The sequence below is a fragment of the Microtus pennsylvanicus genome, chromosome 7 (assembly GCF_037038515.1).
Source record: "Microtus pennsylvanicus isolate mMicPen1 chromosome 7, mMicPen1.hap1, whole genome shotgun sequence".
Classification (NCBI taxonomy): Eukaryota; Metazoa; Chordata; class Mammalia; order Rodentia; family Cricetidae; genus Microtus; species Microtus pennsylvanicus.
In genome coordinates, this window is record NC_134585.1 from 479,792 (window position 1) to 494,362 (window position 14,571).

Sequence of the window (14,571 nt, forward strand, 5' to 3'; positions counted from 1 at the left end):
TTGTAGAATGTTAGATGTTCTGTGTTGTGTGTGCTGTTCAAAGAACAAGAGTCACCCAGAATGTGATTTTAGGCTCTCTGGTATCAGGGGAACAGCTTCTGAGAACTGAACCTCAAACCACTGTTCAGAAGCATATTTACTGATTGCACACAAAGGCTGTGTTTGGAGCACAACAAGGTCCTCATACCAAAGCCCCTTTGATCTATATATTCTCTGAAGAAAATCATCACACCCCCACAACTTTAATCTTATTTATTTATTTATGTTTTTGGTTTTTTGAGACAGGGTTTCTCTGTGGCTTTGGAGCCTGTCCTTGAACTACTAGCTCTGTAGACCAGGCTGGTCTCGAACTCACAGAGATCCGCCTGCCTCTGCCTCCCAAGTGCTGGGATTAAAGGCGTGCGCCACCACCACCCGGCCCACAACTTTAATCTTTATTGTGTACTGTTTGCAGTACCAAGTAATTCAAGACCTGCAAGTGTGCCCAGATAGTCTTGTGACCAGAGTCATGCAAGGGACTGAAAATTTCCTCAGAAAAAATTCATAAATCATAGAAAACAATCACTGTACTATGATTTTTCAAGTTCTAGATACATTCATCAACACTAATACATTCTACTGATACCCTAGAAACAGTGAGAAACAACTATTACATTGTAATGTTTACCCTAGATACAATGACTCTACTAGATTCCCACTATAGTGGAAAGATACAAGCATGACCATCTATGTTTCTTATGTAAACAGAATACTCCTGATACACCGTGAACGTAAAAAATAAAGACAGAGATCACAACTTAAAGAGAACTTATTATGGAGTCAAATGTGACAATAGCCTGGAACACAGATTTCAGTTCCTATAAATTCCATGTCCTAAAATGGTAACAGTTTTATTGTTTTCATAGTAACAGAACAGCAACAACAAAGCACAAACAACAGATCTTAGAAATACAATGGTGGAAACATCAGGCAGGCAGGTTGTATCCATGCAGGGAAATCTGTTACAGACCTGAGATGCTCTCTGATGACATGAGCTGGTGGAAGCTAGGGGTCTGTTTGTACATTCCAAAGGGGTCTACCTAATAGTCACAAGGATGTCAGGTCACACAGAGAGAGGAGTAATAATGGATATTTAAGGGGCTAGGGTAGCCCAAGATAATTTGACCTTCTGTGCCAATGACAATCCAATCAGTCCACAATACTGATGTCTTTAAAAAAAAAACTATTTGTTTTTATGTTATGTGTATTGGTGTTTTAAATGCATGCTGTATTTTTCCTCCACACTTTCTACAGCTGTTCACAGTCCTCCATTAATGACCCTAACTCAAAGGCATTACTCTCCTCTCTTTATTACTCCAGACAGCAGGTGCTAAAATTAATCCTTGCAAGAGCTGTTCTCATCCTACCCCCAACCCCTGCCAAAACTAATAAAATGGTACCAGAACATCCTTCTGAGTCTGGTTTTGTTATTGTTTTTGTTGTTAGCCTTATTTTTTTCTTTTTTAATAAAAAGAGAATTCATAAACGGGAACCCTTTATTTCCCAGTAATGTTTGGACACCCACATGTTCATTTCTGCTGTATGTGGGAATTTCAGAGAACCGCTCAGAATCATCGTGGTCCGTCCCCACACACCCACAATGCTATAAAACTCCACAGAGAGGAAGAAAGACCCAATCTCTTCAAGTTCTCCAAACATCGAGGATGGGGTTCAGGGTGCCATGCGTCCTCCTTCTGTTGCTGATGGCCTCCCTGCCCCCAACTCAGGCCCGCGCGGGTGAGTACCGGGTGGAGAGAGAAACCTTCTCTGTGGGGAGGAGTGAGGGCACCAGGCAGAGTCTGCACCCAGAAAACCATGTCTCCACCCTCGCCCAACCAGACCTCCCCTCTCCCAGAGATGGGCAGCCTCTGCCAAGCTCCCATCACCAATCCGCATCCGGAGCCCTGCGCCCTGCACCGCTCCCCGCTGGTGAACCAGTTCCCCGGTCTGGTAAAGTGCAAGGTCACCGCGCATCACCCCTTCTCTCACACTCCCTGCGATATTTCACAACCACCTTGTATGATCCTGCCTATCGCAAACCTCGGTTCACGGTCGTCTGCTACGTGGACAACACGCAGATCGTAAGCTTCGATAGCGACAAGGCGAGTCAGCGGGTGGAGCCGCGGGTGGAGCCGCGGGTGCCATTTATAGCGCGGGATCCTGAGCACTTGGACGAGTTGACTCGACTTGGCAGAGGCATCTTAATACTTGGCCGAATAGAACTGTGGACCCTGTTTGGCTACCATAGCCAGAGAGAGAACGGTGAGTGACCCTAGACTCGGAAGGCTACTCTACAGTGTCCTCATATTTCTAGGGCATTGGAAACATTCCTTGGGTTAGTGAAATCTGCAAGTTAAACCATCCTGCAGAAGCTTGCGGAAATTTACTGGAATTTCATTTCAGTTTGAAATAAACTTTGACTAATCGCGCACAGGCTTTGTGTATTGAGTGGGGCTAACCTAAAACACCTTGCTGACCTCCCTGGTTGCCACAGAGTCTCACACTGTCCAGTGGCTATTCGGCTGTGACATAGGGCCAGACCACCACCTCCTTCGTGGGTATAAGCATGTCGGTTATGACGGCCAGGATTACATCTCTCTGACTGAGGACCTGCACTCCTGGACCGCGGTGGATACTAAGGAGGCTCAGATCACCAGGCGCAAGTGGGAGGCAGCTGGTGTTGCAAAGTCCTGGAGATCTTTCTTGGAGGGCAAGTGCGTGGTGTGGCTTCTCAAATACCTGGATAAAGGAAAGAAGATTCTGCAGCGTGCAGGTAAGAGGTATAGGGTAGTTTCTGTCTGCTCTTGAGCAGAGTTTATAGGTGGGAAAGAAAACCAATTCCTAAGCCACAGATTGTGAAGTACTGTTTCCCACTGTGACACAGATTCTTAATCTGTTAATGTTCAAAATCACTGTAGCTGTGATTACCCTAACTGGGGATTCTAGCCATTCACACCCTCCTGTGTTCCCCAATTACTAGGAATCCTACGAGCTGCGCCTGGTACTGACTTAACTTGTGTGTACAGAAGTTAGAGAGCAATTGGGATGAGTGTAGAGGATAATGGTTTTTAATCCCAACATTTGAGAGGCAGGGGCTGGGGAATGAGTTCAAGGCCAGTCAGAACAGTCAGGAAGGGGAGTAGGGAGGTAAATTAATGGAATAAAGTGGTGGCAGGCACCAGTGAGGCAGGTTTTGTGAGCTGTCATTCATGCTGGAGTGGACTTTTCTGTGATGAAGGTGTTTTTGAGTATTAAGTAACTCCTTACCCCTGTGCCTGTAAGTAATTGCCAATAACTTTATGAGATTGCCAAACTAGTGTTAGATAATAAAGATAGACTTGGATGGACTCCCCCTTTGGTCCGGTGCTGGTGTCTTATCAAGGGTACTTGACACCTGAGTGGGAACTCAGCAGGACCAAAGATGAGTTTGGGAGGATCAGTTTCATGCTTCCTGCTATGGGATATAAAACATGCAAATAAAGCTAAACCGTCCATGCAGGGAACGTGCTGATGTGGCCTGCTTTCTCCCTGTGGAGTGGAATGGCAGCTGAGAGCTGCACTGCCCTTGGCATGGATGATAACACTTGCCTCTGAGACTGCAGTGCTGAGAACCCAGGGTAGTTGTCTTCCTCTACATGGCATGAGGTCTATCACATGAGCACCACCAACAGCAACTCCAGGATTAACACCTGTGGGGCTCTGGGCAGGATCCTCAGCAGACAGTGGCAGCAGCTGTGTGGCCTTTGCTGTGGGCAGAGAGACTTGCAACTGAGGCTGAGTCACCTACCCAGAAAGGACTTGCCAGCCTAAGGGAGGAAGGACAATGAGAAAAGGACATGCAAATGCTGCCTTTGTGAGAAACAGGCTCACCATTTCTGACACCTGGGGAATGTGAAGGAGGCATAAAGGAAAGAGTAGGAATCAGATCTGTGCTTCTGCAATCCCAAAACCTGGGAATTATGGTAAGAATAAGACAGTAAAGAGAGAGAAAGTGAAGTAAAAGTAATGGAATACCCCTCAGGTCCACCTTTAACTCAGGGAAAAGACTGTGATTCAGCATACATACAGGACCTTAGCAGTGATTCAGTATGGGAAACCTTGATAAATGGGAATATTTGCCTCTGAAACTTTTGAAATAGACAAAAAAACTTAAATTTTTAAAAAATATTTATTTATTATGTATATAATATTCTGTCTACATGTATGCCTGCAGACCAGAAGAGGGCACCAGACCTCACTACAGATGGTTGTGCACCACCATGTGGTTGCTGGGAATTGAACTCAGGACCTTTGGAAGAGCAGGCAATACTCTTAACCACTGAGCCATCGCTCCAGCTCAATAGTTTTAAAATTTAATGAGCCCTTACACAGGGTTCCTGGGACTGTGAGACAAAGATGTAGATAAGGTCTGAGCTATGGAGGTAGAGAAATAATTGAGCACTGTAAATACTCACCCCTCTAGGAGACAAAGGCCGCACAATCTGAGGCAGGATGAAAGGATCATTAGGACAGCAAGAGACTGACTCCCTTAAGCTGTCTTCTCCCTTCAGATGTGTGTGCACATGGACAGGTTTACACGCACACACACACACACACACACACACACACACAGAGAGAGAGAGAGAGAGAGAGAGAGAGAGAGAGAGAGAGAGAGAGAGAGAGAGAGAGAGAGAGAGAGAACTTTAATATCTGGTTTTAAGTGCAGACTGTGTAGGACAGATTAGGAGGGGTGTCACTGGGAGTGAGTTTTCAGGTTTCAAAAGCCCAGGCCATCCAATTAGCTTGTTTCTTTCTTTTATCAGTGGCCTTGGTCGTAGTGTGTTGTCACAGCCCTAGAAAGGTACCAAGACATTTGTCATTGGTGCCATATATAAGATGAACAGATACTTGCTCTTCCTATTCTAGAAAGTCACTAACTACTTCTTTTGTTATTGATTTGGAGCAGAGGAGGCCTCCATGACCTCCACATCCCACAGAATCCACCCTTCTTGCTTCTTTCATTCCTGTGACAAAATACCTGAGAGAAACAACTTCAGGGAGGAAGAACTGAAGTATTGTGGCTCTCCAACCTTTGACTAATCATTCATCACCATTCAGGGTCACAGCCTAGAAACCTTGCTCACATCTGGGAACATCCAGGAGCAGAGAATAGCCAGAGACAGACAATACCCCTCAAGGCCCACCTCCCAGGGACCTACTCCCTCCAGTTAGAGCCTACATCCTAAATATTCCACTGGAAAATCAGTATCACCAGATACAAACCAAGGCTTCATATACCTGAGCCATGGGGGAATATTTTATATTCAAACCATAATAGAGATCCCATCTATTCAGGGATGGAGAGGTACCAACTCTGAAAGGGGTGAGTGGCAGTTCCCTTTTGATCTCAGCCCCTGATTCTGCCAGTGTTCACAGATCAGCTATAGCTACTCAGTCACTGGGTTTTACTCCACTTGGAGGGCTACAGGCTCTTTATTCTAGAACTTTCCAAGGAATAGCGAGTTCTGTATCCTTGGTCCATACAGCTTAAGTGCTGCTCTTTAGATCTCCAGCCCAACTCTGGGGATGATCACATGATCAGAGCTCAAATTGTCCTCAGGAAGGAACAGAAGTTTGTTCTCTGACTCTTCCCAGATCCTCCAAAAACAAATGTGACTCATCACCCCAGACCTGAAGGAGGCGCCACCCTGAAGTGCTGGGCCCTGGGCTTCTACCCTGCAGACATCACCCTGACCTGGCAGAGGGATGAGGAGGACCTGACGCAGGACATGGAACTTATTGAGACCAGACCTGCAGGGGATGGAACCTTCCAGAAGTGGGCAGCTGTGGTGGTGCCTTCAGGAGAGGAGCAGAGATACACATGCCATGTGCTGCATGAGGGGCTGCCTGAGCCCCTCGTCCTGAAATGGGGTAAAGGGGTGTGTGTAGACCCAGAGTCTGTCTTAGGGAAAGCTGGAGCCCTCTGCAGACCCTGAGCAGGGTCAGGGTCCCTCACCTCTGTCCTCTCCTACTCTCTCTGGCAGAGCCTCCTCCATCTCCCACCACCCCCATCATGGGGATCATTGCTGGGCTGATTCTCCTTGGAGTGTTGGTCGCTGGAGCTGTGGCTGCCATTGTGATGAGGAAGAGTACAGGTAGGACAGGACAGTGTCTGAGATCTGGGCATTCCTGAGAAATTTCAAGCCCTGGATGTAAATGTGCCCATGTCCTGTTTTGTTACTATAAAGTGTGTCCATTCCTGTGTGCTTAGCCACTTCCAGACCTTTTTTTGTCTTGTTTTGTTTTCTTCCTAAAACTCTGCTTTTTAAATTTTTTCTTTTTTAATTAATTAATTACTTTTTATTGAGCTGTACATTTTCTCGGCTTCTCTTCCTGCCTCTCCTCTCCCCTTTAACCCTCTCTTATGGTCCCCATGCTCCCAATTTACTCAGGAGATCTTGTCTTTTTCTAGTTCCCATGTAGTTTAGATCTATGTATGTCGCTCTTAGAGTCCTCATTGTTGCCTAGGGTGTCTGGGATTGTGATTTGTAGGCTAGTTTTCTTTGCTCTATGTTTAAAAACCACTTATAAGTGAGTATATATGATATTTGTCTTTCTAGGTCTGAGTACCTCACTCAAAATGATGTTTTCTAGCTGCATCCATTTGCCTGCAAATATCAAGATGTCATTAATTTTTTCTGCTGTGTAGTACTCCATTGTGTAAATGTACCACATTTTCCTTATCCATTCTTTGGTCGAGGGGCATTTAGGTTGTTTCCAGGTTTTGGCTATGAAAAACAAAGCTGCTATGAACATAGTTGAGCACATGTCCTTGTGGCATGATTGAGCATCCTTTGGCTATATACCCAAAAGTGGTATTACTGGGTCGTGAGGAAGGTTGTTTTCTAATTTTCTCAGAAATCAACACACTGATATCTAAATGGGCTGTACCAGCTTGCATTCCCACCAGCAATGCAGGAGTGTTCTCTTTACCCCACAACCTCTCCAGCATATGTTGTCATCAGTGTTTTAATCTTGGCCATTCTTATAGGTGTAAGATGCAATCTCAGAGTTGTTCTGATTTGCATTTCTCTGATGACTAAGGATGTTGAGCATTACCTTAAGTGTCTTTCAGCCATTTTATTTGGGACCATTTTTTAAAAAGGGGGGAAAAAAACAAGCAAAAAAAAAAAAACAGAAAAAAACTAACTCTGTAAGAACACCTGGAAATAGAGGACAAAGGATTCATATTGAATATTCTCATGATGTGACACAAATCTGAGGTGGAGTCTCCAGGAGGGGGAAATGACTGGGAAGATACTTGATCCTTTTTTCATGGTTCCTGACCATGTTCTATGTCTGTCTGTGATCATACCCTGGAATATTATCTGTGGTCTAGGACTAGGAGTTTTCTCTGGCACCAACTGGTCTTCAATCTTCTCTGTCTTTATCCTCCCAGAAATAAAAAAAGGGTGTAGTTAGTTAATTTTTATCTTATTTCCACCCCATGACCTCATCCCTTCTCCCTGAAAGTCTAGAAAGGAAGCAGAGACCCAGTCCCCCCCACCCCCCATCACTTTGCTAAACATCCCTGCAGCTGAGCACAGCTTGAGTCCTTAGCTCCACCAGTGTGTACCTGCACATTGTACAGGACCTGGTGTTGATGAATCTTAGTGTTCTGTCCCTAAATATGAAGACTCAAGTTTGCAGCTTTTTATTTTTCTAAGATAAAAAGTTTTTAAGCCCCCAATTTCACATATAGAATTAGTTTATGGATAAATGATAAGAATTTGGGTTTCATTTTTTTGTCTGTAAATTGTAAATCAGTCTAGGGAATATATAATATATAAGTAGCTATCAGCCAGAGACTTACATTGTGTTAATTGCTTCCTATTTCTCATACCTGAGGCCAGACCCCATAGGAGAGAAAACGATATGTACCTGTCAACATGACAACTCAGGGCTGATGACATTTGTTTGTTGTGGGAGCTACTGTGATGATTGATAACAGTGACCTGAAACCTTTTCCTAGAATTCCCAGGCCTCTCTCAGACCCCACTGTCTTAGACTGTAAAGCAGGGAGCTCAGATATTACTATTTTTCTCTCTCTTTGGCAGGGTGTCATACAGTGCCTCAGGCTGGTCTGGAGCTCAAATGAAGCTGTGAGGGCTTCAGTGTCAGCTCTTCTGGATTTAGAATCTCCCAGGACTTGCAATTCTGGAAATGTCTGTGAAGGGTGTTTCCAGAGAAGATTAACAGAGAAGGGGAGAGCTGCACTGAATGTGGGTGACAGCAGCCCATGATCTGGGGCCCAGACTGAAGAACAGGGAGGAAAAGGAGAAAGCCAGATAAGAGCCAGCCTCCCCACACTCTGCTTCCTGATGCATGGAGATGTGAGTCAATCCAGTCACAGCTCCAGGTGCCATGAATCCAACCAGGCCTTTCCTGCCCGGATGGATTGAGCTGTCTTAAATCAAAACCAAAATAAATCCTTCTTGCCTTAAGTTGCTTCTTTCAGGTTATTTTGTCTTTGTTTTCTGTTTGTTTTGTTTTTTGTCTTTGTTTTGTTTTTGTTTTTTGTTTTTACATTAATGAGTAAAGTGAGTGATACAGCTTCTACTCCCATAAATCATCCTGCCTCATCCTGAATGCTGGTATTGCAAGTGGTAATTCAAGTCTGTTTCAAGAATGACTCCTGTTACCAGCTATGAGGTAGACTGATGCATTGCCTAGAAGATCCTGGTCTACATCTTTGCAGCTTGTGAGCTGAACATCAGCAGGCTCAGTCCAAATTTATTATACAGAATCTCACTTCAGACACCCTGAATCTTGAGATGTCCAGGGACTCCTGTACACAGGAAAGTTGAGACTTTCTGTGCCTTTTTCTTTTTGTCTTTTTTTTCTCATACAATACATCCCAACCAAAGCCTCCCCTGCCAGTCTCCCACAACTTCCCCTTCCTCCTCTCAGTTCCCTATAACCTCCCCTCCCCTCAGATCCATTCTTCCTCCAGTCCCTTCAGACAAACATGGGCTACCAATAATGCCAACAAAACATCATAAAAAGTTGCAATAAAACTAGGTATAAACAATCACATCAAGACTGGATATGGTAACCCAGTAGACGGAATGAAGCCCCACATGCAAGTCCCACAAGCAAGCAAAAGAGTCAGAGACACCCCATTCCCACTTAGGAGCCCCCAAAACAACCCAAGCTAAACAACCACAGAGGACTGAGTGTAGATCCATGCAGGCTCCATGATTGCTATTTCAGCCTATGAGCCCTGCATAATTCATTCTGTGGACTGTGTTCTCCTGGTGTCCTTGGCCCCTCTGGCGCCTACAATCCTATTTCTTCTTCCCCCTCTTCTTTGAGGTTCCCTAATGTTTGACTGTGGTTCTCTACATCTGTTTTCTTTCTTTTTTTAATTTTAAAACTTTAATGAAAAAATAGTTTATCCAACAAAGACAGATCAGAATAACATCAAATCCCTTTTCAGCCATCCAAAAAGCATGGAAAGAATGGAAGAATTTATTTTAAACATTAAAAGTAGTTAATTGATATCTAAGAATATCATATTTATTTAATCTGTCTTAATTAATGATAAAATATAAGGATTCAAATAGCACAGACTAAGCAGGTCTTGACAAAACCAAGCCAGTATTCCAAAAAATACTAAACCTAAAAGAATAGTATACACAGAGGAAGTAGAAAGATGGTTTTAAGTGTGAGAAGACAAGAAAACATAAAATTAATAGAAGAAACAGACAAGGGAGAGTTAGAAAGAAATCTATCCGGTCTAACACATAAAATAGCAAATCCCTAATATTAGTAGGGGTGAAAGAACCGAGCACATAATGATCAAACAACCAGGGAAATAGCCTGAAAAGCCAAAGAAATTAGTAAACTCTCCTAGCACCTACCTTGATGATAGTAATTGTTTCAGCTGACCTGTAAGTAACATATATAGTGGCTGACTGGATCATAACACTAGACTCATCTATCTGCTTTCTCCCAGAAAACATCATCAGAAATGTGGTGAACGTGCAGAAAACAGTGAGTCAAGACAATGGAAACTGAAGACAAAGCTGGCATGGCTATTCTGATATTTGATAAATTTCAAAGCAAAATTACTCAAAAGTGGTTTATTCAGAAAGATGATACCACATATGCTCTGAATAGTGACTATTTCCTAAAACAAACATTAATGAGTGTATAAAAGGTCTGACAGAGTTCCTGATACAGTAGTAGTGGCTGATTTCAATATTCCACTCTTATTTTTATACATAGGTCATCCAAACCTAAAATCAATAGCATAATAAAAATAACCCTCCAAAATCAAACTATAGAATAACTCAAATAGATCTAATAGATATCTACAGAATATTCTATTTGGTCAGAAATAATCACCCAGTGATGTTAAATGACACCTGAGTGTACTGGAGTTTGGGTTTATTGACAGACAGTTAAAATGCAATAATAGTTTTTAGTATCTAGTACAAAGCTGACAGTTATATGGTATATAAACAGAAACATCTGTATTCCCAATAGAACCCATGACTGATCTCTCATCAAAAGAAGTCAAGGTTCTGCCTTTTATCTTTAAAACAGGAGAAAGTTAGTGAGAAATGAAAACAAACTGAACATAGCTTTGTACTGATGATTAAAAGTCATTCTTGGTTTTGGAGGTGGATGATAAGGGTAAATGGGTAAATGATTTCCTAGTTTTAAGAATTTGTGGGGTCTACTGCAGGTTTTGTGAAAAAGGCGTTTGGGGATGGATACATTTTTGCTCTTTGTTACATGTGGGCTCTAGAGTGACAAAGATTTATTGTTTCTTTCTTTTAAGACATAAAGACTTTGGTAGGAAAGCGCCATAAACTAGTGCCCCAAAGACTCTAAAGTTAGTAACTGGAGAAATTTTTCCCTGCAAGTAATCATGTCTCTAAGAAGAATTTGTTTTTCCTTCTGACATGATATTTTGTGCATTTGTTTATTTGTTTGCTGTGGTTTTTACTTTTTGACCTTCTAAGAAATTATAGATAAAAATACTTGGAAACTAATATTTTGTTGCTGTTATTATCAACTATAAATGATTGATCTTTGGTGTATTTTTTTGCTTTGGGGAAAAGATATTGCCAGGTATCAGTAATTATTTATGAAGAAAGATTTTTTTCTTTTCCATGTTTTTTGTTATTGATGTATTCAGGACTGAAAGGTTTCTTTACTTGAAGAGAACTCTTGAATTTGTTTTGTATGACACGTTGGTATAGATGTTCTGCATCACCTGGAATGTTTTAGCCTTTCTAACACTTTTTTTTTCTTTCTTTCTTTCTTTCTTTCTTTCTTTTTTTTTTTTTTTTTTTTTTTTTTTTTTTTTTTTTTTTTTTTGATTTTTGGAGACAGGGTTTCTCTGTGGCTTTGGAGCCTGTCCTGGAACTAGCTCTGTAGACCAGGCTGGTCTCGAACTCACAGAGATCCGCCTGCCTCTACCTCCCGGGTGCTGGGATTAAAGGCGTGCGCCACCACCGCCCGGCCCTTTCTAACACTTTCATCAAGATTATCCTACTTGAGCAATAAGCTTATGAAATGAGTGGAAATGTTGCAGTTCTTCAACTGTTGAAGTTTGAATCGAAAAGTCTAATTAACTGACTTGGATTAGATTACATTTAATTGGGATGAAATGTCTTGGGACTCAACCAAGGCCTTTTTGTCTTGTTCAAGAGTTTTATCTGTGTTGTCTCTTGAGATTTTTACTTTAACAAATCCTACTTGTATTGTCTTGGGCAGTATCCAGAATGTTTAGGAGGGGGTAGTCGATTGAGTCCCTGAGTTTATCTCTTGTTCTTCTTCTTTATTGATTTTTATTGAGCTGCACACCAAGGAGGAGCCTCCCAGCTGCCCCTTGAAGTCCTGACTCACTCCCAGCTATGCCAGCTGCAATTTGCACTTCCCTGTCTGAGCTTTAAGTTCAAGAGAAACTGACATTTTTATGATTGTCAATCACAAAATGTTAGTTTAAAAATGTTTATTACTTAGAAATATAGAATATAATGCACAATTTCTCTATTTTCTAGACTTCACGATAGTTGAACTTTATAGCCCCCTTTATAACCCTTTATAGGCTCTCTCCTTAGTGGATAACAGGGTGGCTGGATCTTTACAGCTGCAGCTGCCCCACTAATTAGGAACCTGATAGATTTATTACACATGTGTTATCAGAAACTCTGCTCCTTATCATTTACTTTAGAAATGAAATGTAAACTTCAAGTGAACCTTTTATTGCCTAAGAATTTCTGTTGAATATATATTAGTTGTGTTTGACAAAGAGAGGGATGGATTTGGAAAAAGAAAAAAAGAGAGTGACCGTTAGTACATGTGTGCATCTCATTCCCTTTCTATGACCTTCAGGAAAAAAAAAATCCTAAGTCCTGCTACTCTGTGGTGTTCTTTTTACAACCCCAGAGCAGCCTGGGAAGCTGGTCTTTCTGGTTGCATTAGCATAGGCTGACTCCCTAGAGGGCTTAGTGTATCCTAGGGAAACTGTGGCATAGCCAATTATAATCTGTCTTCTAAAACTGCTTTCTAAGAGGCATCACCACAGAGAAATAAATCTGGGTTATTTGAAGAGGTATCCAAGAGCCTCTTGTTGCTTTACACCATTTTTATAACATTCATGCTGCGGGAAAGAGGATCTAGTCTAAGAGATGGATACAGACAGATGTAAAGTGTTAGGTGATATAAGATGATGAGGAATGTTGACAGGACCTCTTCACAGGAGGTCTGCTGGCCCATAGATACTTTGGTCTTAAGGACTTGTAAGGGAGTAGACACCACAGCATTAGAAGCTGGGGGTGAATGAGGATCCTCGTATAGAGGCTAGGGTTGTCAATCAGGATGACTGTTGCTGCCACTGCACACAGACACTGGGGTTCATTGTTGTGTTGGGGTCCAATCGTTGTGAAAAGTAAGGCACTAGATGGACCTGATAAGGGAAGGGCTGTCCAGGGAAGCTTTTAGCAATCATTTTCGTGGTAATATAGCTGAGAGGCTTCTTATCAAAATCATTCAAACTGCAGTTCAGAGATATGGACGGTGCTGGACGTAGAGTTTAACAGGAAGCAGAGCTCCTGAGGGAGAGAGAGAAAAGATCCTGAAAGGGTGGGTGAGCGGAGAACAAGAGAAAGGAGGCTAAAATTTATTTATAAGTGAGCTTGCAGATAGGCCCAAGCAGTGACTGATCTAACTTGAGGCCCAAGCCATGAGAAGGAGCTCAAGCCTGACACTGCCTGGATGACCAGGACCCAGAAGTTGGATAGCTCTGTGATCTAGGGTAGACCCAAACACAAATGAAAAATAAAATATAAAAAAGCAAATGAAATGATTCCCAATAATATTTTTGTATACTCATAGGTTGGTGCCTAGTCCAGTCGGCATCAAAGAGGCTTCCTCCAGTAGCTGATGGAAGCAATTGCAGAGACCCACAGTCAAACATTAGGGAATCTCGAAGAAGAGGGGGAAGAAGGATTAAGAGCCAAGAGCCAGAGGGGTCAAGGACACGAGGAGAACACAGCCACAAAATCAGCTAAGCAGGGATCATAGGCCTCACAGAGAGTGAAATGGCAATCATGGAGCCTGTATGGATCTGCACGAGGTCCTCTGCATTCATGCTGTGGTTATTTATCTTGGGTTGTTTGTGGGGTTCCTAACAGTGGGAGTGGGGGCGTCTCTGACTCTTTTACCTGGTGTGGGGCCTGCTAGTGGTGCTCTGATCCTTCTACTGGGCTGCTTTTTCCAACATTGATATGATGGTTTATGTCTAATCTTAATGCACCTTTTTTTTTTTTTTTTTTGGTTTTTCAAGACAGGGTTTCTCTGTGGCTTTGGAGCCTGTCCTGGAACTAGCTCTTGTAGACCAGGCTGGTCTCGAACTCACAGAGATCCGCCTGCCTCTGCCTCCCGAGTGCTGGGATTAAAGGCGTGCGCCACCACTGCCTGGCTTAATGCACCTTCTTATGATATTTGGTTGGTATCATTGGGTGGCCCGCTTTTGTACAAAGTGAACTGGGGGAAGAGTAGATCTGAGGGAAAGGGGAGGTTATAGGGAACTGGGAGGAAGGGGAAGTTGCGGGTGACTGGCAAGGGAGGCTTTGGTTGGGATGTATTGTACGAGAAAAGAAAAAGACAAAAAAAAAAAGGCACAGAAAGTCTCAAATTTCCTGTATACAGGAGTCCCTGGGACAGCTCAAGATTCAGTGTCTGGGCTGAGATTCTGTATAATAAGCTTGGACTGAGGTTCTGTTAGTGAGTCCCTGCTGATGTTCAGACACAAGCTGCAACAATGTAGACCAGGATCCCCTGGTCAATGCTTGAGTCTCCCTCACAGCCGGCAACAGGAGTCATTCTTCAAGTGGACTGTATTCCCCTACACTTGCAGTACCAGCATTCAGGTTGAGGCAGGATGGTTTATGGGAGTAGAAGCCGTGCCACTCACTCATCTCACTAATGTAAAACAACAAAAACAAGGGCAAAAGAACCTGAAAGACGCAACTT

At 42.8% G+C, this 14,571-nt stretch overlaps 1 protein-coding gene across 1 annotated transcript; it reads left to right on the forward strand.

Annotated features, from left to right (window-relative positions):
• Nucleotides 1-1,703: 1,703 nt before the first annotated feature.
• LOC142853559 (HLA class I histocompatibility antigen, alpha chain G-like) lies at nt 1,704-6,220 on the forward strand. The gene is made up of 4 exons (XM_075978719.1): nt 1,704-2,301; nt 2,534-2,812; nt 5,674-5,949; nt 6,063-6,220. Exons 1-4 carry the CDS (start codon nt 1,704-1,706, stop codon nt 6,209-6,211), a joined length of 1,302 nt encoding a protein of 433 aa, XP_075834834.1. The 3' UTR covers nt 6,212-6,220.
• The last annotated feature ends 8,351 nt before the right edge of the window (nt 6,221-14,571 follow it).